This window comes from Silurus meridionalis, chromosome 6, assembly GCF_014805685.1.
Source record: "Silurus meridionalis isolate SWU-2019-XX chromosome 6, ASM1480568v1, whole genome shotgun sequence".
NCBI lineage: Eukaryota > Metazoa > Chordata > Actinopteri > Siluriformes > Siluridae > Silurus > Silurus meridionalis.
In genome coordinates, this window is record NC_060889.1 from 24,567,427 (window position 1) to 24,594,589 (window position 27,163).

The 27,163-nt window shown below is 36.3% G+C and overlaps 2 protein-coding genes and 1 long non-coding RNA gene across 6 annotated transcripts in view; 1 reads left to right on the forward strand and 2 right to left on the reverse strand.

The window, feature by feature from the left end:
* Window positions 1-16,703, reverse strand: part of LOC124387239 — a 70,089-nt gene extending 53,386 nt beyond the window's left edge. For 2 of the 3 annotated variants that reach the window (XM_046851468.1, XM_046851470.1), the window contains exons 1-6: window positions 16,653-16,703; window positions 15,730-15,762; window positions 12,658-12,678; window positions 10,519-10,587; window positions 4,939-4,959; window positions 1,113-1,379 (exon numbers count right to left, since the gene is read on the reverse strand). In XM_046851468.1, the coding sequence (XP_046707424.1) occupies window positions 1,113-1,379; window positions 4,939-4,959; window positions 10,519-10,587; window positions 12,658-12,678; window positions 15,730-15,762; window positions 16,653-16,683 (442 nt within the window). In that variant the 5' untranslated portion in view covers window positions 16,684-16,703. Of the gene's footprint in view, window positions 1-1,112; window positions 1,380-4,938; window positions 4,960-6,482; window positions 6,551-10,518; window positions 10,588-12,657; window positions 12,679-15,729; window positions 15,763-16,652 lie in introns of all 3 variants that reach the window. The other variant, XM_046851469.1, reaches the window with a different exon arrangement.
* Window positions 1-27,163, reverse strand: part of LOC124387536 (Fc receptor-like protein 5) — a 207,781-nt gene that overhangs the window by 63,796 nt on the left and 116,822 nt on the right.
* Window positions 23,023-24,322, forward strand: LOC124387244. 2 transcript variants are annotated; one of them, XR_006926119.1, is made up of 3 exons: window positions 23,023-23,161; window positions 23,315-23,450; window positions 23,608-24,322. It is a non-coding gene; the product is annotated as an uncharacterized LOC124387244 (long non-coding RNA). The 2 variants fall into 2 exon arrangements; XR_006926120.1 differs by having other exon boundaries at window positions 23,881-24,322.

The following is a 27,163-nucleotide window of genomic DNA, read 5'->3' on the forward strand; positions in this document are numbered from 1 at the left end:
TACAGTAAAAGTGTCTTTTCAAACTTTCACTTTAGTATAAGTACAAAAGTATTTCCCTTGAAATTTGCCAAATTTGTCTGACAACAGTGTGTTTTCTTTTCACGTGATTGTGCATCACTGTGGTACTTCCATGTCACACAAGCTCAGCTTTACATAACTTCCAGGTACAGTTTTCTTTGTTGAGTTTAATATGAAATGTTTCTATGCCTTGCGTTTGATAAAAGTGCTCCAATGCCATGGATGACTTGGGATGCACATTTTTACCTGCTGCCAATTTACCTCAAGTCAAGTTACCTGTACTCTGTGCCATTTCCCAAGCTGCTGTGTTATCTTGTCATCACGTTAACCCATAACTTGAGCAGCTCAACTAATTGATAACAGCATTCATTGACAACAAATTTCATTATCGATTATTATTATACATTTTATTGATTAGTTGTTGCAGCCCTAAATGTCGCCCTAAATGCATTTAGTGCACAATTAAATTCACATGTCATTGTGCACAATTTATCAAACTCTCAGAACCAAGAACCAAACAACTCCTTGGCTTATTGTAGCCATAGATACATACAACATCTTTATCCTTATAATAAATGTCTTTTAAATGAGCTTTTAAGCTGCACTGGAGATTCCTCCTACTGAACTCAGCTCAGCATCTATTCAGTACAAACACAGAAATCTTTTATGACATGACCTTAATTAAAGGCAACTAAATCCATAAGTGCTGTTTAATTACAATCCAATTAGGCTAGTTTGGCTGTAATTGTTTTGTTGCTACACACATTATGATAAACTACATACTACAAATTATATTGTTATTCAAAGTTAAAAAGCACAGCAGGCAACATTAACCTATTCATTAAATGCGAGAAGAAAGCAGTGCTCCCACTAAAAAGTAGAATTACATGTTTACATGACATTAAGTCACACTACAGTTCCAGTATGTTTAGTAAAGCAGTGTTCTATGCCTATTAATTATAAGATATTTTAATTTTTAATTAAGATTTTACACACACACACACACACACACACACACGATAGAATCGATGAAACTATGAATCTTTATAGTTACAATTGAAATATTAATCCATCAAAAAGATGAAGAAACTCACCTGACACAGTCAGTGTAATAGAATTACTGATCTCTGTGCTCTGTGGGCGACCTACAGTCCGGGTTCCCTTGCAGGTAAATGTTGCTGCATCTTCCACATCGAATTTGTATTCACTTTGCTTTTCAGCAGAAATTTCACCTCCGTCCTTGTACCAAATGTAAGTCCACTTGTCGTCTTCTCCCGCTAGTTCACATCTAAGAGTGACTTTCTCTCCTTTGAATGCATTTGTCCAACCAGACTGCACTCTGAGTGTGGGCTTTACCAGTTCTGTAAAAACAAAAAAGAAATATGACGTCTTTGACACATATGAAAAGACATTTTATTGAATTACAGTCAACTGGTCTGGTCTCAAAAGGTGACTGCATATATTAGTTTTAATTTAACTAATTTAACCTTTGTCTTAATCATATATATATATATATATATATATATATATATATATATATATATATATATATATATATATATATATACACACACACACCTAGTGGACACACCTTGAATTAACATGTCCCTTTGGTCACATCATCTTCAGGCTTTTCTAGGGTACCATCATTTTTATCCAGGCCTGTTCCAGGGTTTAATTTTTTTAAATAATTCTGTTGAAGCATGGTTGAAAAGCAATGTCTGATTTTCATTGGTTAACATTAATATAATTTTTATTTATTATTAGTTTAGTCAGATTAAGTTTTTTCGGTGACCATTGTGTGTTTTTCGTTCATTGACCGAAGGGTACCAACAATTTGTCCACGGTGTGTGTGTGTGTGTGTGTGTGTGTGTGTGTGTGTGTGTGTGTGTGTGTGTGTATATATATATATATATATATATATATATATATATATATATATATATACAGTGGAAACTGGTTATGTCGCCGGCTTAGGGGACGCCAAAAAGCGTCGAGATAATCGATGATCGAGACAAACGAAAACCAATATGGCGGCAATATATTAACGTGCTTGAAATTTCTTTGTCCATGATGTGCGTTAATAAATGAAAATGTGCATGCACATGTTTTTGCAGCGTTGCCGCAATTTGTTTAAAGTTTATTGAGAATACTCAGGAGATAATCCACCAATATTTGTAGCGAAGCAGTAATATCCAGTGGATAATAAGTAGAGAATCCACGGATCCGCGCTATGGAAATGTGGTGCAGACAGCGTGAACATGGAAAACAGCAGGATCGGGGTAATCTGGGTGCGCTTTGTAATGAAAGCGCAGCCGTTGAGAGAACGCGGAGTCCGAGAAAAAAGGTACGTAGCGGGATACGTATACGCGATTACACAGACTGACATGAACCAACACATACGATCATGCACAAACAATAACGGGTCGCGAGTGTGTGGAGGTGAGGGGCTTAAATAGGAGATGGGATAAGTGAGTGAATGAGAGTCAGGTGTGTGATCAGCATGACTGGGAGGAGCTCCGTGTGGGAGAAGAAGCAGGGTGCCATGGGGAATGCCGCGGTTGGACAGCCGCCGGAGGGGGAGCGGCAGGGGGATTCCTGACATAACCGACCTTAAGTGGCAATTTTGCCCAGGCCTGTCCTTGAGATGTTAGGGTTCGGCGACATAACCGATTAGAAAATGCTAAAACAAAGCGAGAATTTGGCGGTTCCACTTCAAAAACGTCGACGTAATAGGGTTGGCGAGTTAACCGAGGTCGAGATAAGTGGGTTCGACTGTATGTATATATATATATATATATATATATATATATATATATATATATATATATATATATATATATATATACAGTGAGGAAAATAAGTATTTGAACACCCTGCTATTTTGCAAGTTCTCCCACTTATAAATCATGGAGGGGTCTGAAATTGTCATCGTAGGTGCATGTCCACTGTGAGAGACATAATCTAAAAAAAAAATCCAGAAATCGCAATAAATAATTTTTTTTACTATTTATTTATATGATACAGCTGCAAATAAGTATTTGAACACCTGTCTATCAGCTAGAATTCTGACCCTCAAAGACCTGTTAGTCTGCCTTTAAAATGTCCACCTCCACTACATTTATTATCCTAAAGTAGATGCACCTGTTTGAGGTCATTAGCTGCATAAAGACACCTGTCCACCACATACAATCAGTAAGAATCCAACTACTAACATGGCCAAGACCAAAAAGCTGTCCAAAGACACTAGAGACAAAATTGTACACCTCCACAAGGCTGGAAAGGGCTACGGGGAAATTGCCAAGCAGCTTGGTGAAAAAAGGGCCACTGTTGCAGCAATCATTAGAAAATGGAAGAAGCTAAACATGACTGTCAATCTCCCTTGTACTGGGGCTCCATGCAAGATCTCCACTAAACGTGTTTGGAGGAAGAAGAATGATGAGTACCATCCCAAGAACACTATCCCTTCTGTGAAGCATGGGGGTGGTAGCATCATGCTTTGGAGGTGTTTTTCTGCACATGGGACAGGTGGGCTGCACTGTATTAAGGAGAGGATGACTGGGGCCATGTATTGCGAGATTTTGGGGAACAACCTCCTTCCCTCAGTTAGAGCATGGAAGATGGGTCGAGGCTGGGTCTTCCAACATGACAATGACCTGAAGCACACAGCCAGGATAACCAAGGAGTGGCTCTGTAAGAAGCATATCAAGGTTCTGGCGTGGCCTAGCCAGTCTCCACACCTAACCCCAATAGAGAATCTTCGGAGGGAGCTCAAACTCCGTGTTTCTCAACGACAGGCCAGAAACCTGACTGATCTAGAGAAGATCTGTGTGGAGGAGTGGGCCAAAATGCCTCCTGCAGTGTGTGCAAACCTGGTGAAAAACTACAGGAAACGTTTGACCTCTGTAATTGCAAACAAAGGCTACTGTACCAAATATTAACATTGACTTTCTCAGGTGTTCAAATACTTATTTGCAGCTGTATCAGACAAATAAATAGTTAAAAAATCATATATTGTGATTTCTGGATTTTTTTTTTTTTTATTATGTCTCACAGTGGACATGCACCTATGATGACAATTTCAGACCCCTCCATGATTTCTAAGGGGGGGAACTTGCAAAATAGCAGGGTGTTCAAATACTTATTTTCCTCACTGTATATACAGTATATATATATATATATATATATATATATATATATATACAGTACAGACCAAAAGTTTGGACACACCTGCTCATTCAAAGAGTTCTCTTTATTTTCATGACTATGAAAATTCTAGATTCACACTGAAGGCATCAAAACTATGAATTAACACGTGTGGAATTATATACATAACAAAAAAATGTGAAACAAATGAAAAAATGTCATATTGTAGGTTCTTCAAAGTAGCCACCTTTTGCTTAGATTACTGCTTTGCACACTCTTGGCATTCTCTTGATGCCTACTTTGAAGAACCTACAATATGACATATATTCACATGTTAATTCATAGTTTTGATGCCTTCAGTGTGACTCTACAATTTCCATAGTCATGGAAATAAAGAAAACTCTTTGAATGAGCAGGTGTGTCCAAACTTTTGGTCTGTACTGTATATATAAACCAAAGACAAAAAAGTAGTGCTCTCACTAAGAGGGGAATTTATAACAATTCAACTGCAGCTATACAACAAACCTTCATCATAATGACAGTAATGCACACTACAGTTATAACTGGTGTATTAATGTTCTGTGACAATACTAATAACTTACTATTTATTACACACACACACACACACACACACACACACACACACACACACACACACAAACACACACTTTCTGCCCAAGCATGAACAACACCTTGCTATAGTTATATATAACTTTATAGATCATTTATTAAATATTAACATTTGGTTTTAAACATAAAAATGAAGAAACTCACCTGCATTTGTGTGTTCTTCAACTATCAAACACAAAGTATATGGAACTTTTAGTAAAACAATAATAATGCAATTATTTATATAATACAAGTGATACTGTATGTGGAATATTAATACTCCTGAACAGTCATTAAGAGTGTGAACTACAGACAAGAGTCTACCTATATATACCTATATAGCCCTCTATTGCAATGAGATATAAAGGTAGAAGAAAAGAGTGATATGAAGTACGGTGTCACCAGGCAGGAGAAAAAGAAGTGGTGAGGGAAAACATGCAGGTGGTTGGTTTAAAAGAGGCAGATGTAGAGAAAAGAGTGATATGGAGACAAATGATCCACCGTGGTGACCCCTAATGGGAGCAGCCAAAAGTAAAGGAAAAATGTAATTTAGGTGAAATCAGTCTTTTTTCCGAAAAGTACAGGCTGCATTCTTAAACTAAGTCAAACTGAATATTTTGTATTTATATTTGTATTAACTATTTTGTTTCCCTTGCTCAAGCTTCTGTACATGCTGATTGATTCAAAATCTCTCAACACCTAAACCTATATCTGGCATGTGTCAGTGTGAAAATCTAACAGACCTGGTGTATTATTTATAAACAAGCCTACATTCCTTACTAAAAGTGTAAATGAATCTATACATACATACATACATACATACATACATACATACATACACCTGAACATGCAGTGTACATGCATGAGTAGAGACCAGAAAGCCAAAACTTGTGCAAAAATACTTGTGCTCCTTCTCACTCACTCACTCACTTTCTCACACACACACACACACACACACACACACACACACACACACACACACACACATAATAATAATAATAATAATAATAATAATAATAATAATAATAATAATAATAATAATAATAATTCTGGAAAAACAAATCTAAACATAAAGGTACTGATAAATATTTTATCTCTTTCTTTTGTTTCCCCACTAGATGTCACCAGGGTGCTCCTTTTTCCTGCACTATTTACCCGTCGCCTCCACCTGTATGTCATTACCTGTGTCTATTTCATATCAGGATCACAGTTTTTGCGATTGTTTATGGTCAGACTGTACAAGCATGATTTTCATGTATATGGTTTAATTTCTTGGGTCATAACTGATGTGTTTTATTTTTTATTTTTATCATTTATGTTGGATCACAAATTGACTCCTAGACCAAGTGAAGACTGGCATGAGGATGTGTTTTAATAGAGATATTGATATAGATAAAGAAGTTTATAGAGGTGTACTTGGAGTGGTATGTGACAATTTATTATTGTTTTAGTGAGATTTATGGAATGTGAGATTACTATTGAAAGTATTGAATCATAGCAAGTCCCCACCCTCATACTCATAACATGCTGCGTTTACAATTAGCACATGCATTTACTCAGCAATCGAAAATGCTACATATATTACAATAACTTTTGTTTTTAAACTAGAAACAAACACAATTGAATCTTTGAAACTATGAATATTAAAATTTAGATATAATTTTTAAACATTAACATTTGTTTTTAAACATAAAGATAAATAAACTCACTTGACCCTGGTGATGTATCAGAATCACTCATATCTGTGTCCTTCTGGGGATACCTGGGGGTTTGTCATCTATAGTACACAAAGTATATGGAAGTCTGTAAACTTTTATTAAAACAATTTGATAGTAATAGAAGTATTTATATAATAAAAATGATACTGTATGTGAAATTTAGATACTACTGAACAGTCACTAAGAGTGTGATATACAGACAAGAGTTTTCATATATTTAAATTAAATCACTACAGTTCTGCCATCCATTTGTTTGGTAACTAAATTGTTTATTGAACATTAATATAAATCCAAATTATATTTGCAGTAGTGCTCATGATTTTTAAAACAATATATATATATATTGTTTTATATATATATAATTATTATTATCATTATTGTTTTTGTTTTTTTCTTGTTAGTTTTTTTTTTTTTTTTTTTTACAATGCAGAGCGAGAAAACAAATACAGAATCTATTTAAGACCTGATTAGAAACAAGTAGGTAGACTAGACAAAGGCAAAGGCAGACCAGACTGAATCCAGAATATATATATATATATATATATATATATATATATATACAGTGAGGAAAATAAGTATTTGAACACACTGCTATTTTGCAAGTTCTCCCACTTAGAAATCATGGAGGGGTCTGAAATTGTCATCGTAGGTGCATGTCCACTGTGAGAGACATAATCTAAAAAAAAAAAATCCAGAAATCACAATATATGATTTTTAAACTATTTATTTGTAAGATACAGCTGCAAATAAGTATTTGAACACCTGTCTATCAGCTAGAATTCTGACCCTCAAAGACCTGTTAGTCTGCCTTTAAAATGTCCACCTCCACTACATTTATTATCCTAAATTAGATGCACCTGTTTGAGGTCGTTAGCTGCATAAAGACACCTGTCCACCCCATACAATCAGTAAGAATCCAACTACTAACATGGCCAAGACCAAAGAGCTGTCCAAAGACACTAGAGACAAAATTGTACACCTCCACAAGGCTGGAAAGGGCTACGGGGAAATTGCCAAGCAGCTTGGTGAAAAAAGGTCCACTGTTGGAGCAATCATTAGAAAATGGAAGAAGCTAAACATGGCTGTCAGTCTCCCTCGCACTCCATGCAAGGTCTCACCTTGGAGGTCTCAATAATGCTAAGGAAGGTGAGAAATCAGCCCAGAACTACACAGGAGGAGCTGGTCAATGACCTGAAAAGAGCTGGGACCACCGTTTCCAAGGTTACTGTTGGTAATACACTAAGACGTCATGGTTTGAAATCATGCATGGCACGGAAGGTTCCCCTGCTTAAACCAGCACATGTCCAGGCACGTCTTAAGTTTGCCAATGACCATTTGGATGATCCAGAGGAGTCATGGGAGAAAGTCATGTGGTCAGATGAGACCAAAATAGAACTTTTGGGTCATAATTCCACTAAATGTGTTTGGAGGAAGAAGAATGATGAGTACTATCCCAAAACACCATCCCTACTGTGAAGCATGGGGGTGGTAGCATCATGCTTTGAGGGTGTTTTTCTGCACATGGGACAGGGCGACTGCACTGTATTAAGGAGAGGATGACCGGGGCCATGTATTGCGAGATTTTGGGGAACAACCTCCTTCCCTCAGTTAGAGCATTAAAGATGGGTCGAGGCTGGGTCTTCCAACATGACAATGACCCGAAGCTCACAGCCAGGATAACCAAGGAGTGGCTCTGTAAGAAGCATATCAAGGTTCTGCCGTGGCCTAGCCAGTCTCCAGACCTAAACCCAATAGAGAATCTTTGGAGGGAGCTCAAACTCCGTGTTTCTCAATGACAGGCCAGAAACCTGACTGATCTAGAGAAGATCTGTGTGGAGGAGTGGGCCAAAATCCCTCCTGCAGTGTGTGCAAACCTGGTGAAAAACTACAGGAAACGTTTGACCTCTGTAATTGCAAACAAAGGCTACTGTACCAAATATTAACATTGACTTTCTCAGGTGTTCAAATACTTATTTGCAGCTGTATCATACAAATAAATAGTTTAAAAATCATATATTGTGATTTCTGGATTTTTTTTTTTTTTATTATGTCTCTCACAGTGGACATGCACCTATGATGACAATTTCCGACCCCTCCATGATTTCTAAGGGGGGGAACTTGCAAAATAGCAGGGTGTTTAAATACTTATTTTCCTCACTGTATATATATATATATACAGTACAGACCAAAAGTTTGGACACACCTGCTCATTCAAAGAGTTCTCTTTATTTTCATGACTATGAAAATTGTAGATTCACACTGAAGGCATAAAAATTATGAATTAACACATGTGGAATTATATACATAACAAAAAAGTGAACTGAAAATATGTCATATTGTAGGTTCTTCAAAGTAGCCACCTTTTGCTTAGATTACTGCTTTGCACACTCTTGGCATTCTCTTGATGCCTACTTTGAAGAACCTACAATATGACATTTTCAGTTCACTTTTTTGTTATGTATATAATTCCACATGTGTTAATTCATAGTTTTGATGCCTTCAGTGTGACTCTACAATTTTCATAGTCATGGAAATTGACTACAAGTGATATAATACAAATGATACTGTATGTGGAATATTAATACTCCTGAACAGTCATTAAGAGTGTGAACTACAGACAAGAGTCTACCTATATATACCTATATAGCCCTCTATTGCGATGAGATATAAAGGTAGAAGAAAAGAATGATATGGAGTTCGGTGTCACCAGTCAGGAGAAAAAGAAGTGGTGAGGGAAAACATGCAGGTGGTTGGTTTAAAAGAGGCAGATGTAGAGAATAGAGTGATATGGAGACAAATGATCCACCGTGGTGACCCCTAATAGGAGCAGCCAAAAGTAAAGGAAAAATGTAATTTAGGTAAAATCAGTCTTTTTTCTGAAAAGTACAGGCTGCATTCTTAAACTAAGTCAAACTGAATATTTTGTATTTATATTTGTATTAACTATTTTGTTTCCCTTGCTCAAGCTTCTGTACATGCTGATTGATTCAAAATTTCTCAACACCTAAACCTATATCTGGCATGTGTCAGTGTGAAAATCTAACAGACCTGGTGTATTATTTATAAACAAGCCTACATTCCTTACTAAAAGTGTAAATGCATCTATACATACATACATACATACATACATACATACACCTGAACATGCAGTGTACATGCATGAGTAGAGACCAGAAAGCCAAAACTTGTGCAAAAATACTTGTGCTCCTTCTCACTCACTCACTCACTCACTCACTCACTCACTCACTCACTCACTTTCTCACACACACACACACACACACACACACACACACACACACACACACACACACACAATAATAATAATAATAATAATAATAATAATAATAATAATAATAATAATAATAATTCTGGAAAAACAAATCTAAACATAAAGGTACTGATAAATATTTTATCTCTTTCTTTTGTTTCCCCACTAGATGTCACCAGGGTGCTCCTTTTTCCTGCACTATTTACCCGTCGCCTCCACCTGTATGTCATTACCTGTGTCTATTTCATATCAGGATCACAGTTTTTGCGATTGTTTATGGTCAGACTGTACAAACATGATTTTCATGTATATGGTTTAATTTCTTGGGTCATAACTGATGTGTTTTATTTGTTATTTTATCATTTATGTTGGATCACAAATTGACTCCTAGACCAAGTGAAGACTGGCATGAGGATGTGTTTTAATAGAGATATTGATATAGATAAAGAAGTTTATAGAGGTGTACTTGGAGTGGTATGTGACAATTTATTATTGTTTTAGTGAGATTTATGGAATGTGAGATTACTATTGAAAGTATTGAATCATAGTAAATCACCACCCTCATACTCATAACATGCTGCGTTTACAATTAGCACATGCATTTACTCAGCAATCGAAAATGCTACATATATTACAATAACTAAGTTTTTTAGACTAGAAACGAACACAATTGAATCTGTGAAACTATGAATAGTCAAATTCATACATAATTTTTAAACATTAACATTTGTTTTTAAACATAAAGATAAATAAACTCACTTGACCCTGGTGATGTAACAGAATCACTCATATCTGTGTCCTCCTGTTGAGTACCTGGGGGTTTGTCATCTATAGTACACAAAGTATATAGAAGTCTGTAAACTTTTAGTAAAACAATTTGATAGTAATAGAAGTACAGTGGAACCCGGTTTGTCGATGTCCTAGGGTTGCGCCAAAAAGCGACGAGATAACCAATGATCGAGATAAACGAAAACCAATATGGCGGCAATATATTAAAGTGCTTAAAATTTCTTTATGTACATGATGTGCGTTAATAAATGAGAATGTACATGCATGTGTTTTTTGAAAGTTTTTTACACAACAGCGTTGCCGTGATTTGTTTGATGAAAGCATGCTATAAAAAGTACATACATGTTTGTTAACTGTCAGGAAACCACCTGCCACGCCCCCTTCGGTGGCTGTCAAATCTCCACTTTTTCTGAAGCTCACGGCTTCAATCGCGCACATTTAGCACTCATCAACCAGCTCCTATTTAAACCCCATACTTCCACACTCTCACCGTCTGTTATTGTTGGTATATGTTGGTTTACGGCGGTCGTTGTTATCGCTTATGCGTATCCCGGTTTGTGCCTTTCCACTCGGACTCTGCACTCTCTCAACGGCTGCGCTTTTCTTCCCAAAGCTCATCCCGGATTCCCCCGATCCTGCCATTGTTAATTCTATGCTTTTGCTGCTCATACCACATTCTCCTGTGTGCTGTTCAGTTCCCGCGCTTTTACCATGCGCACCCGTGGATATTATATACAGACTGCCTCTTTTCAGTTTGGGACTTAGTGGACCACGCTCCCAGAGCGCACCACCGCAATATTCACTTTCAAGGCGAGTGTTTGTGTTTGGCTTTGCCCTGTGTTGCAATAAACTGTTTTGCTTTTACTTCGGCTTTCGCCTCCCATTCATCGCATAACATTTAACAACAAAAGGCATATGTGCACCAACTAACAGCAGAGATTTACCAATATACAATACAAACCACCGTCGATTCTCGATACAAACCTTTATTATATTCTCCAACATTGCAAACACAAAGATCACTCACAAAATCACTAAAAACGTGCGGGGTGCAGTTTGTTTTTACAAAAAGCTAACCAGTGTCATCATTAAATTCTCGAGTCATTTCACTCTGACACACAGCTCTGAAAAGTGTCCTACACTTGTAGCATCTGTTAGGCTTGATTTTTCCACCACTACTGTGAGTTCTTCTGCGGCTGCACAGTGCCGATCGAGATAACCGACGTTAAGTGGCAAATTTGCCCCCCCCTTGTGCTCGAGATATTAGGGTTCGGCGACATAAAAAAAACGACATAACCATTAAAAAATGCTTAGACAAAGCGAGAATTTTGCGGTTCCACTCCAAAAACATCGACTTAATAGGGTTGGCGAGTTAACCGAGGTCCAGATAAGTGGGTTCCACTGTATTTATATAATAAAAATGATACTTTATGTGAAATTTAGTTACTCCTGAACAGTCACTGAGAGTGTAATATATAAACAAGAGTTTTCATAATTTAAAATTAAATCACTACAGTTCTGCCATTGATTTGTTTGGTAACTTACTTCATTTTAATAATTGTTTATTGAACATTAATATAAATCCAAATTATATTTGCAGTAGTGCTCATGATTTTATATATATATATATATATATATATATATATATATATATATATATATATATATATATATATACAGTATATATAGTATATAATATAATATATAATATATATAAAAACAAAGACAAGAAAGCAGTGCTCTCACTAAGAGGGGAATTTATAACAATTCAATTGCAGCTATGCAACAAACCTTCACCATCATAATGACAGTAATGCATACTACAGTTATAACTGGTGTATCAATGTTCTGTGACAATACTAATAACTTACTATTTATTAAGATTTTACACACACACACACACACACACACACACACACACACACACACACACACACACACACTTTCTGCCCAAGCATGAAAAACACCTTGCTATTACAACCACTATTTTTAACAAGCTGGAGACAAACACAACAGAATCTGTGAGACTGTGAATAGTTATATATAACTTTATAGATCATATATTAAATATTAATATTTGGGTTTAAACATAAAAATGAAGAAACTCACCTGCATTTGTGTGTTCTTCAACTATCAAACACAAAGTATATGGAACTTTTAGTAAAACAATAATAATGCAATTATTTATATAATACAAATGATACTGTATGTGGAATATTAATACTCCTGAACAGTCATTAAGAGTGTGAACTACAGACAAGAGTCTACTTATATATACCTATATAGCCCTCTTTTGCAATGAGATATATAGGTAGAAGAAAAGCGTGATATAAAGTACAGTGTACGGTCTATACATACAGTAAATACATCTGTACATGCATGAATAGAGACCAGAAAGTCAAAAATTGTGCAAAAATATTCAGAATTATAAAACCATGCATACGCACACCTGTAAGCAACGTTCCCTTTATAAATCACCGGTCACCTGGAAATGAGCAGTGTTGTGCTAGTTACTAAAAAATAGTAACTAGTTACAGTTACTCGTTACTTCATTCAAAAAGTAACTCTGGTACTTTGTTGATTACTTAAAAGAACAAGTAATGCGTTACTGTTAAAAGTAACTTTTTAGTTACTTTTTTAAAGAACGTTCTTTAATGTTCCCCTTAATGCCCTTTTATGTGTTATGGTCTATACAAACACAAAAATGACTTAAACACAAAGTCATTGTTAAACACAATTTGAGCACAAACTGAATATATCACAAGCATTTCTGAAATGAATAACAAAACAAGCTGAATAATATATTCACAATCAAAAACTAAAGAGGCTTCTGCTGTTGTGTTGAGCTCTTAAACATGTTCCTTTCACAGCTGAAGTATGAAAACTATCAACAATGTAGAACAGAACACCGGGTTAGCTTCTAGCTTCTAGCATGGGGTTCCTGGAGGAGCTTCAATGGATTGGAGTTGCTGTTTATCGCAGTAGATACGAGCTTCGAACCAGAAAGACACAGCTTACATTTGACTAAAAAGTTTTTGTCTTTATACTCAACTAAAGTGAAAGAATGAACACTTTGAGAAACTCGTCTTGCTCTCGCCTCGACTCGCCATTACTGCCGCCCAGACCTGAATAAACGGAGACACGCCCACAGCGCGTCTTCTTCGTGTTTACAGTGGTGTTTATTCTCCAATCCCACACTGCGTCTCTGCTGTAAACAGGTTAGACTGTAGTCTACACTTCAGCAGAAATTAATTCATTTAAAAAAGTAACGGGTAACGCACCATACGGTAACGGTAACGAAGTTACTTAATTTTTTAAAAGAAACGCGTTATAGTATTAGTTACTGTCAAAAGTAACGCGTCACTGGAAATGAGTGTACGTGAATCAGCCTCATATCCCACACTGTACATGCCCATTTTTAATGCAAATTACCTCATGGATGCTGATCCACATTAATGAGCCTGAAATTCAATTGTTCGTTCTTTATGGTGAATAATGGCAACAGGTGAGAAAAGAGCAAAGACACTGAGATACACACACTTGTAGGGGAGGTGGGATCACTTAGAAAAAAGTAGCAGTGCGAGTGACAGTGTGTTGTTGCTTCTGTCAACTGTGTCAGAAGGACAGAACAGACAGTTGCAGAGCTAAAGAAATAAGTGGTCCAATTCAAAAGTATACTATATTTCTAAATTGTCCTTAAAGCAATTTCAGAGCACGATTAGATTTGGGACAACCGACATGGCTACACATTGCATTTAAATTCCATCCTGTTTTTTCAAAGTGTGAACTGAAAAACTAATGCATCGAATACCCATATTAATAATATCATTTAAAAGGCAGGATTTTTAGTAGTCAGGGACGGCTGTGATATACCACATTTATAGGATTAGATTTAATAGAATTATATTATAATATAATTTATATAATAAAAAGGGTCTTAAAGAAAAAGCTTAAAATACCTTCTCTTTCTGAAGAGACTTTTATTAGTATACGCTCATAATAACAAAACACTGTGCTTTTGTAAAATAAAGAAAACAGATAGGGGGCGCTATCTGCCATCTCTGTCATCTAGTCATCTGGACCCTGTCAGGTCAAGTTACCAGCGTGACACTAAAACAGGTTGTAGAAATGACTACTTATGATAATTCTTCTCACATTTACTTCCTACAATCTGACTTCAGTTCATTACCTCGCCATCTGTGCCACCAATTAAATGCGTACGCACAGCTCAGAGTTTATTTACAGATGTGCACATTTTCCAGTCGAGTTTGTTTTTAATAGATCACAACCTTTACGTGGGAAGTGGCATATACATGTGTTTTCAGCCCCGTTTTGTGAGTACGCCACGTTTATAAATGAAACCCCATAAGCTTTCTTCTGAAAATCATCAAGAGATCTTGCTTTGTTTTGAGGGGGTTTGGTTATTTACAGAATACATCTACCATGTTTATTCCTATTCTGTACATTTCTCAAGCACTGCCCAGTCTGTACTCATATAACCTATAGCTATGCATGTGCACTTTTTTCTTTATTCATGCATATAGATGACCAATGATGTTTTAGCCATAAAAATGCCAGAAATAAGCAGGAAATGAGACATAGCATAACTTTTGCTACATTTATGTGTATGCATTTACATTAAAAGCTCTTAGTCTAAGGTCTCACTAAATCAATGTTTAAATTTGATTCAAGCTCTGAGTAACATTTAATGTTCTTAAGATCAACATCAGTCATCTGAACTGTGTTTGTACTGTACATGGTATTATTTTACTCATTTAAGCCAATTATCTATTAAATGAACAAACTGGGTTGAAGGTGGTTTTACTTGTCACATATACATTTTTTTAGCTGATTTTTAGGTGATTTTACTTGTCTCTTGAACTTTAAAGCTTAGTGAAAGTCTTCACATATCCAGTGATGTTAGGAAGTTGAGGTCAGAGTGCAGAGTCAGCCATTATACAGAGCCCTTGGAGCACAGAGGGTTAAGGGCCTTGCTCAGGGGCCCAAAGGTTGCACTTCAGTGGTAATGGGCACAAATCCCCAATCTTCCAATCAGAAACCCAGAACCTGAACCACTGAGTAACCACTTCCCCTAGTTACCTCCAGATTCACATGCATACAATATAGAAGCCAAATGAAAAATAATAAAAAATAAAAAATGAAATAAATAATAGAAATCACCTGCTTGTGCACCGTGGATGAGTCCAGTCAACACTAAAAGTAGAAAAAGAAAGAAACAAGTAAATGAAAGAATTGGCTGATAGTAAACAATAAAGATCGCTGTTGTAAAAAAAAAAAAAAAATAGATTCATTGTTAATATCAAAAAATGTATTATTTTCTAATACATAAACATGCTGATGATTACCAGGGCTATTTTATTAATAAGCATACCATACTTATTACCATATATGATCATGTTTATTGAGTGACAACCACAACATACAAACCACAAGTTAGTTGTCACAAACACACTTGTTTTCTAATGACAAATCAACTGTTGCCATTGTTACAGACAAGCCAAAAATAACAAAGTCTTACTCTTACAAAACCATGACACTTAAAACTCTTGCTATAATTGTTATTCCTCTTATTAAAAAATTAAATTAAGCATTATGTATTTTTTTAATAAATAAAATACTAAATAGTATGTTAGTTACTTGAATTAAATTCTACTAAACATGTTCTCCTGCCAGGTTTATTCTAAGATCTGCAGTTTTCCAGATTACAAAATGCAAAATAATGTCAAATAAATTATAGAAGATTAAATCTTAAATACATACTGAATACCAGAGCAAAACAGACATTAAAATGTCATAATCAGCTGCTTTAATGTTTGGAGAAACAAGAGACTCCAGCATGCACATACTTGTTTAAAATAGAATGTGTGTAAAAACTGATTTATATTTTACATATAAAATGCATTGAGTTGAATTTAATTACTTAAATTAAATGTAATTACTTGAATTTAATTACTTAAATTTTTAACTCCAAATTCTATAGACATATAAATTAATCAAACAGATTTCAGAACTTTTAACCTTTAAATTAGAATCTTGATTCACCATCAAACACTTTATAAAACACATAGAAAACATTTACTCACAGATCATCACACAGAGTGGACGGAGCTCCATCCTGTTCTACTGATGATGACTGTCAGAAGTGTGTGTTAAAACCTTTACACTTCCTGTTCTTAAATATCATATGTGATGTGTGTGTGTGTGTGTGTGTGTGTGTGTGTGTGTGTGTTTGAGAGAGAGAGAGAGAGAGAGAGAGAGAGAGAGAGAGAGAGAGATGTGTGGTTTCTGTATGTGGTGCTAAAAACTTTGCATGCAGTCAGTTACTATAGGTGGTGTCTGACTACTGCACTAATAAACTCCATTTTTGAAATATGTGAAAGACAGTAAGAATAATCAGTGTATAAGAATCATGGGCTAATCTGAGAACAGGTGCACACATCAATGAACATGTCTAGAATTTAAAAAGTATGATGAAAAAGCACCAAAAAATTGAAATACAATTAAATAGCAAAGCATTAATGACATCTTACATCATGTTCATGCTGTTAATCAATGCACAGCAGCCACACTGCAGGAGAAACTCTGTGCTCTGATCAGGGATTTGTGACAGTTTCATTGATTAATCGAAGATCACAGTGTTTGTAGTAACATTAAAGTTATGTGCTTTCTGGTCTCCATGTTTAGTGTATTGCATCATAAGATAGTATAAGATACTGTAGAGGTTTTTATAATATCTATCATTATGTTCATCTATTGGTATTTGCTCATTATTGAGTGCTGGTAGTGTTTGTGCTGATAGCACATACCACAGAAACTAACAGTGCAGGGCACATGTGTGTGTGGTCTGATTTTATATTAGCTTTTCTAAGAATTAGAAGGACAGAGCATTTCCTCTTTTCTTAGTGGTTAAAGTCATACAGCTCAAGTAGACTAGAAAACAAACCACAATTTTTTATGTCTAAGTTCTGTTAAACGAAATTCACATGTTAAAACTACCCGAGTAAAACAGCAGGTCTATTCTGCACAGAAAAGTCAAAAAGCAAATGTAGCTACACATCTTGGTCACAGCTTAATACACACAAAAGTTCATGTACATGAAAACATTGAAAGAAGAGCAAGAAGACACCAGAAAGCAAGAATAAGATTCACCTTGGGGTGACAAATTAGTGAAAAAGAGTCATGCTCTTACCCACATGTGTGTAACAAACAGGACGAGGTGCTCAATAGATGGTGCTCCAAACTCACAAGAAGTGCTCCTTTCACCCATGTGACCAGTATCTCCCTCTGTACCCTCTGCCTTGATGAGACTGTAGGGGAAAACCTACAGACAAGCCAGTTTACAAAACAAAAAACTAGATCAATATAACTGGACAGCATCTTTACATTGCAATTCATCAACGCAGGTGACACTGATTGCTTTAAATATAGGAAAGAAAGAACACTCACTTCCAAACTAAAGAAAAACTAACAAAAAAACATAAAAAAAAAAAAAAAAAAACTCATTAGACAGAAATGGCACAAAAACTAAATAAAACAATAGACAAAAAACACAAGAGCTTAAAGGAGCATGCCCACAGCATTGGGAACAAAAACAAAAAATACTAAAATATCCAGTAAAACCCCGTTGGATGAGCATAATTCCTTCTTGAAAAATGCTCGTAGGTCCATTTGCTCGTACGTTCGAACTGATTTTCCCCATAAGAACAAATGTAAATTGTTCTAATCCGTTCCGAGACCTCATTCGATCACACCTAATTGCAAGTGTGAGACGCGCACCACGCTCGTAACCTCCTCGGTTTCCATGGTAATTTTATTTACTTTCATTTTCACAGCACCATCACTGATTTTCTTGGGAAACATTTTTCATGATTTCTAGTGAAATAAAAATATAAAACTAAAAAAGTTAAGTTTTTGCTGCACTGAACAACAAAAGTGACCGAGCGATACGTCATCAACTAAGCAACTGATGCGACCTTCCGCCGAAAACGGGGAACTGGCAGCATAGGGTTGCTCATACCTTTGAAATTTGCTTGTGAAACAGGGTAAAATTTTGCGAGCAAATTTGCTCGTATCACCGTTTGCTCGTACTATTAGTTGCTCATACAAAAGGGTTTTACTGTAACTGCCAGCAGTGATTACCACGGTTCAATCAAGTAAGGCATTGAAGCCCATAAGAAAAAAGACATCAGGTACATGCCCACTGAGTTTCGTTCCGGTCGACTCCATAACATTGTGTAATAGGTACTCTAAATTCATTGGCCGATTGCATACATATTCTTTTTTAAATAGGCAAATGACCTTGTGGCATAGCAGAGCAATTTTTAGGACAATTTGAAAAACTGTTGTGTAGTTATAGCCGTTTTTAATGTTGTTTTTTATTTATTTATTTTTTTTTTTACATCTATATGATTAGAGTAGATCTAATATATGTTTACAGAGTTTGGTGAAAATATCTCATTCCCTTCATGTGTTATAATACAGTTTTTCTCAAATGCTAGAACACAAAAGCCAATCCTCTAAACCAAATGACCAGTTGTCTAAACAAATTTACTAAATCTAGCCATCATTTTCCAATATCATAAACACATTTCACATGAAGACACAATTCACAAAACACAATCCTCCCTTCTAATAAATCTTAACACATTTTTTTTTGCTAAAACACAAGTTGCAAAAGAACTCTGCTCATATTCTCAAATGAAAGCTCATGCCACAGTCAGCAATATTTGAACACAATGAACACACCTGGCGTCATTCATTACACACAACGACTCAAAATTGAAGACACTTGTTGCTAAGGCTGTGACCACATGTACAAAAGCAAGTTCAGAGTGCACAGTTTGCTGAAGATTCCAAACAAACACAATGGATGAAGGCAGAGTCAGGGGAAGAGGAATTCGAGTCAGAGGAGGGAGAAGAGCTGGCCATGGAAGAAGAGGAGCAGGCCAACGAGGAAGAGGAGTTCAAATCAGAGGAGGAAGAGGAGCAGGCCAACAAGGGAGAGGAGAAGGTCCAGGAGGGAGAGACAACCTCGCACCATCATTACGGACGAGATGCGAGCAACAGTCATTGACCATGTCATTGTCCATGGCATGACAATGGCTGAAGCAGGACTACGAGTCCGTCCAAACCTGAGTAGGTTCACCGTGGCCACCATTATCAGGTCATTCAGACAACACTACAGGTATTGTACTCTATTGCTTTCTTTGTCACAATAGAATTTTACAAGCCTGTGAAAGTAGTCTATTGGTTTCAAATCAGTTGTTACTGTATTGTAAAACTGACAACAAATGTTTCTTTCTTTAGAGTTGAAAGAATGCCACATAGAGGTGGGAGGGTTGCCATATTTACAGCGGCACAAGAAACCCTCATTGTGGATATGGTTCGTGAGAACAACCTCATCAGACTCCGGGAGATCAGAGACAAAGTCATTGCCGATAATGTCAACCGAGTTCTCTGGCGCCAAAAGATGCGGATGAAACAGGTCTATAGGGTTCCCTTTGAGCGCAACTCTGCGCGACACAAAGACCTACGTTACGAGTATGTTCAATCAAGTATACATTCATGTTCACAGTACAGTTAGTGAACATACTGTGTTGCTCAGTGGCCTACATTACTTCTGGACAATACTGTGCTACCTGATTGACTGTTGTTCTGAACACCTGTGCACTTTCATATTACAGTTGGACACGATGGCCAGACCTCATGAGTACCTCTTTCTGGATGAGGCTGGCTTCAACCTGCAGAAACGAAGGCAAAGAGGCCGTAACATCATTGGCCAAAGAGCCATCACTGAGGTTCCTGGCCAACGGGGGGTAATATTACTCTTTGTGCGGCCATGGGTTTGGAGGGGCTTGTCCACCGGCATGCTGTCCTTGGGTCTTACAGCCAGTCTCAACACCCAACGTCTCCTCACCTTCCTAGAGGAGCTAAAAGACATCCTCCTGGACCGCCAACAACACCATCCTGGGCCCGGACATCAAATTTATGTGATCATTTGGGACAATGTACGCTTCCACAAAACAAACCAAATCAGAGAGTGGTTCACCACCAACAGTAACCTGTTTTTAAACGTCTGTCTGCCACCCTACTCCCCTTTCCTGAACCCTATAGAGGAGTTCTTCTCATCATGGAGATGGAAGGTTTATGACAGACAACCATACACTAGAGAGAACCTCCTAAGGGCAATGGAGCTGGCCTGTGTTGACATCCCAGTGGAGGCCTTCCAAGGATGGATTCGCCATTCCAGGGCGTTTTTCCCGCGGTGCCTGGCAAAAGACAATATAGCCTGCGATGTGGATGAGGTGATGTGGCCCGATGCAGCTCAGCGACATGATACCGCACAGTGATTGTGGTGTGTGTGTGTGTGGTGTGAATAAAGTAAATAAAAAAACTTCACACCCTGATCATGTTTTCAAGAGTACTGTTGTGTGCAATAGATTCTGTTTTTGCATTGAGTTGTGTTACAGTAGTGTACATGCAGAATTTACTATAGATTTATACTCTTCATATGAAACTCTCAAATCTAAATGCCTAATCCTCTGCAGAGATCTAGGACAGCCATTACTGTAAAGTTTCAAAAATATGCATTGGCAGTTATGAAACAAAGAACCTTCTCACAAATTGAGCATTGTGTTTTCAATTGTTTTGCTGTAGTGTGTAATGATGTGTAGTGTGTTTACATTTTTGATAGTTCCGAGCTGCTCTTTTGGTGTGAAAGTTTGAGTTTTTAAGTGAGAAGGTGTGGTTGTGTTTATGCAGCTTTAGAAAAGGGTGTTGTGTTTAGACATTGGGGAACATGGAGGAAACGTTTGTGAAATGTGTTCTAGCATTTGAGAAAACTGTAAATTTAGTAAAAGTGACCTGCCTATTTTTAACTTTTTGTTCATCCTTTGTGATGGTTAGTCGAAAGTTCAACTTTTTAGATTCACTTTTCTTCACTTTTTATTCACTATCCACTGAACATTTCTGCACTGGTTTGGTTCCAATCACTCAAAAAACCTAGGACTAGTCAGCAAAAGTAGGTTTTTAAGATAATTGAGAATAATTAATGTACATCATGAGGAATTCTAGCAAATTATAAGAAGATCGAGTGTATGTTTCAAAAATCATGCAAAATACAATCATTTATATAATAAAAAAATGAAATCGCCCCAAGTGGCGATTCCTTTAAAAACTTAAAGGCCTTTAGGGCCATGTGTCAAACATGCCCACTCGGAGAGCAAACACAATTATTTTTTCTTTTGACTTAAGGATTGCAAGGACATAAAACTTTTGAGTGTATGACAAACAGTGTACGAGCTATGGCCAAAAATGTGTGAAATTATGTTTTTGGACTGTAGCGCCCCCCTTTTACCAATATGGTAATTATATTAGTTTTAGGGCAGAATAATAATAATATTAATAAATATAGCTGCAAGGAGAGATTAGCAGGGTTTAAGCACCTAAGGCTTTGAAGCTCATAAGGAAAGACACATTATGAACATGCCCGCCAACTTTCGATCCAATCGACCTCCGTTAACCTTGTGTAATAGGTGATCCATATTCATTGGCCAATAGCAGCCATGGTTTTTGAGATACATAAAAGTCCTCATAGACCTGTATGGCACATTGGACACAGACACTGCATGACATGTTTTAGGTCGATTGAATCAATGGTTTGTAGTTATAGCCATATGGATTTTCTATCTTATATCGCCACCAAGTGGTCAAGCCCCGTAATTATTTTATTTGACAAAAGTTGAGCTCATTTACTTGTTTATTGAGTTTGGTGAATTTATCTTATTCCATTCATGTGTTATAGCCTGTTTAGTAAAAGTGGTCCTTAATATTGTGGACCCAAATGTTTTGGTGACCCTTTGCAACATGTATTTATTTATTTATTTTTGATAATTATTGATATTCACTGTCCATCAAACTAGGGCTGCAACAACTAATTGATCAAATTGAGTATTATCGATAATGAAATTCTTTGTCAACAAATGCCTTTATCCATTATTTGGGCTGTTCATGTTTCAGTTTAGCGTGACGGTAAGATACACAGCTGCTTGTGAAAATGACGGACATTACAGGGTCAAACAGCAGCAGGAAAAAGTGTGTGTCCCAAATAATACAAAGTATGGGAATATTTTATATTTAAAAGCAACAAAGAAAACTGTACCTGGAAGTTATGCAAAGCTGAGCTTGCCTGGCATGGAAGTACCACAGTGATGCACGAGCACATGAAAAGAAAACACATCAATGTAATAAGCTGTGAGTGCAATATAAATGTAATACATAATTTGTTTTTTAACAAAAATCCTTATTGTATTGCTGTATAATATCCGGGTTTTCTTGAGTAATAAGTGTTCATTTTGCTGTTTGCTGTAAGAGACTTTTATTTTGATATTCGCTCTTGTTGTTATTCGGACTGATATTTTGAAGTGAGCGCGCGCCCCTTGTCAGTTTGCATTGCATATGCTGGAGAGAGGAAGGCTTTTGTGAGAGCTCTTCAATTAAAGAGATTATTAAGATTATTAAGTGTAGAAATCCACTTGATTCCACTTTGTAAACACTTCTGAGACTATGAGATGTTCTGGTGTATGTTTTATGTGTAAGTAGATTTAGAATGTGAGGATTTATTGTATGTATGCAGTGTTAATGTGCTTCTGAGATGTTAGCAGTTAACAAGTGTTGTATTATACAGGAATGCAGTGTCACAAAGTGCCCACGAGTGATTTATCTCCTTATTGACATTAATCCACAGAAGAGGAGTGTTGAATGGTGGTGAGACTGTTAATAAACCCTCTCTGGTGAACTGAAGTGAAAGTGTCCTGAGTTTCCTTCAACACAAAGCAGATGAGAGAAGCAGCGGTTATCAGCAGACCGGCTTCATCAGCACGGTGAGTAAAAACTGTAGAATCCTCATCATGTGAAAATGCTGCAGTTTAATGAAGTGCTATAGTGTATTTATTTTTCCTGTGTATTTGTTTGTAACTTTTTTTTTTAAATCAAGTCTGTTATCTTCCTGCTTTTCTCCGTTTCATCCTCTTTTTATAGCTTTTGTCTACTACAAGAAGTTCGGAATAAAGAGAACCAAGTGGGTGGGGCTTGAGCTCCAAGTGGGTGGGGGCTTGGGCTCCAAGTGGATGGGGGCTTGGGCTCCAAGTGGGTGGGGCTTGAGCGCCAAGTGGGTGGGGCTTGAGCTCCAAGTGGGTGGGGCTTGAGCTCCAAGTAGGAAGTTTAAACCTCCTGGGGCTTTTGATTGATTGATTTAATGTCCTGTACATGAGCTGGATTCTGTAGTACACTGATTTAGTTTCAATTCGTTAGTGAAAAAGAAGGGACGACAACCGCATGGTTTTGATGGCAGAGATGCGCTTAATTGGAGAGGTGAGTAAGTTTGTTAGTTTGTTTCTTTTAAAGTAAATTAAGGAGAGAATTGTGGAATAGAGTCTGCTATCACTTTAAGAGCAGAAGTACAGATACACATCCTGGGAAGGGCAGACGAGCTGAGCTCCAAGGAATCTATTCTGAAGCCCCCCGTTCAGGATCTTGCAGTCTGTCGTTCCTGCAGTCCAAATACTCCAATGAGTTCTAATATTTTACAATGAGTTTTAATTCTACATAGAAAAAAACCATGGCACCATTTTTTATGTTCTCTTTAGAAATGTTAGATGTTTGTATGAGTGTCTTGTTTGAGTCGTCCTTCATTTAGCAACTGGAATGTTTTACTTGTGTATGTGAGATCATTAAACTTTGTCTTTTATATTGATCCTCATGTCTCTTTACCATCCACAGTAACAAACCTTGTGCCCTGTTTCTATTGGGTATTTACTTTCCCTTTCTTTAAAGAAGTGGTGTAGTCGCATTGCTTCATCAAACTCCTCTTAAGGGATTATTAGTATTAGTAGTGTTTATCTTCCTCCCTTCACCTCACCACATATCATTTTATTCAGTTTTAGTAAATTATAAAATCTTTATATTAATCTGGCTGGTTTACAGTATAAATACAGCTGACTGTAAGAAGTTTTAAAGACTTTCAGGATTTTCTGAAGTTTTAGTCTCTGCATTAGATGTAGAATAAATGTAGATGTAAAAATTTGATGCTCATTAAAACTTGCGGAAACCTGATCATTAAATAAACTACATATCTGGATATTTTCTGTTTTCTGGTAAACCCCCAATAAAAGTAAATAGTCTTGTTTTTTTAATGCATAATTAATTTGTACGAGTTTGTGTAGATAATTCCTACTAGTTATTTAAAGAAAAAATAAATAAATGAAAAATAAACTTTTTTCAGTAAATTATTTTTATTAAAACAAACAAAAGCAAACAGTTACAGAAAATCACAAACCAAACTTAAATGCCCAGGAACTTAAGATATTTAAATAATAAGCAACGTCCCATTTAATTACAAATATTACACACTGCACATTTATCTCTGAGTAAATATCTAGAGCATAAAAATATTAATATATAGATAGATAGATAGATAGATAGATAGATAGATAGATAGATAGATAGATAGATAGATAGATAGATAGATAGATAGATAGATATAGCTACAAAGAACAATGTGGAAATGAAAGGAAAGTTATACAAACAATATATCAGAAATACTTAAATTGTATTTACTAACAGCATGTACATGAATATTGTCGGGATTATGATGTTCATGATTTGGCCACTAGAGGTCCTCAATGCTTCCTCCATGTGTTTTCACTGTATGTTATATATATTGAAATATAGGGGCAAAGCAACAATTCTACTACATACAGTTTCTTGACCAAAAGTCTGGACATACTGTGGAACTTACACACGATTTTACATCACCAGGAAAACATATACACACGAAGGAAATGCAGTAAATGAAAGTACAGAGAAGACAAAATAAGGGAGCAGTGATGTTCTATAGTTACAGACAGACAGACTTTGAATAGTAATTTATACAAATAATTGAACATTGCAGATGCTGCTACATAAAGAGTGCAAACTGACAATTCAAAATTCAAAATAAAATAAAATGTGCAAATTGTCAGTGAATGTGTGTAAAATAACAGTGAATAATGGGAAGCTGAATCAGTCTGTTAGAGAATGAACTTCACTGCCTCTGTATGGAATCATGTAGTGGGTGTGAGGGATTTTTCATAATTGACAGGAGTTTGTTCAGTGACCTGTTTAATCTACTGTTCAACTGAACACCCAAGAACTTGTAGTCGTCCACGAACCCAAATCCTCACCATGGGTCTAAATTTCATTTAAGAGTAGGGGGGACAATAGCAATGAGCAATTTTTGAAGGGGACACAAATAATGCAGTCAAATTGTACTCATAAAGACACAGTGACCCCACAGTGAAACACTGCTTTTATCATTATTATTGTAGCATGGAGACTGCGTCATTATGGTTATTTTCAATGTTTTTCTCAGGTTCAATGACAAAGCAAAACAAGGAATTACACAAAGGTTTAAAATTTTATTTAAAATTAATTAAGACACTTAAGAACAGAATAGAAATTGATTATAAAAATACAGTGGGGTCAGTTCAGACGTAGCACAGTGCTCATTTAGTAAATGCACAGATAAACAATATGCTAATTGTGGCCGTAATTGTTAAATAACATTATGCTAAGTCGTCCCAAATAAAACACTGCATGGGAAACGGCTTTGGTGTGTTAGTGTCAGTGCACTATGCTACAAGCTATTGTAAACAAGCTAACGTTCACTAGATAAGTGATATTTTAATCGCTAATAGAGCAGATTTATGGAAAATTACATTGTAATCAGCATTTTTGCCACAACTAATTTATGAATGAGTCTGCATCAACTACATTAAAGAGAATCGCTTTATTTAAAGTGAATAAAATCCCCTAGTTAATGGAGTTAAACATTAATTGAGCCGCAGACACACACCTGACTCGTGTGTGTAGAGAAGGTGAGATGAACTGGGAAAGCAGGCAGTGGGTCAAACCACTGTGAGGAAGGGGAGGGGGGAACTCAACTGTTTCTAAATGCATTTATTGCGGGTTTTTTTATCTGTTATCATCAGGTTCAGCTGTAAAACACAACGAACACAATGAACACTTCAAATGAGTCTCTTATTAAATGTGAGGGTTTTATGTGATGGTTAATGAAGATTCTTACTTTGAGCTCTGTAGCATTTCACTGCCAGAATGAAGGTCACCAGCACATACACAGAAACTGTTACTGCACTGCTGAGGAGCTTCAGAACCGACAGTGACGCTGCAGAACCTGTTTGAATTGGAGAGAAATACTGATATAAATAAATATATAAATACAATTATACAAAGCATTTTTATTTAAATGTCAAAATACAATTCTCCATCTATTAAGTGTGAGAAACTTTTTCTAAATTTAAATGATAATTTTTGGAACATTTAATAGAGCATTAGGAAAATTATTAGAACAAATATATTTGCTTCTTCTTATTGATTATGTAGAAAAAATAAATAATCTCCTAATACAAAGTTTAGTTTGTAAAATTCACACTTTCTATCAGACAGTGTTGTATTATTTAACATGAGGTGATGGGCAGGTTCACACTTCTCAGGTTAGTCACAGACTGTAGCTGGTTGTCTGTACAGTGTCTAATGT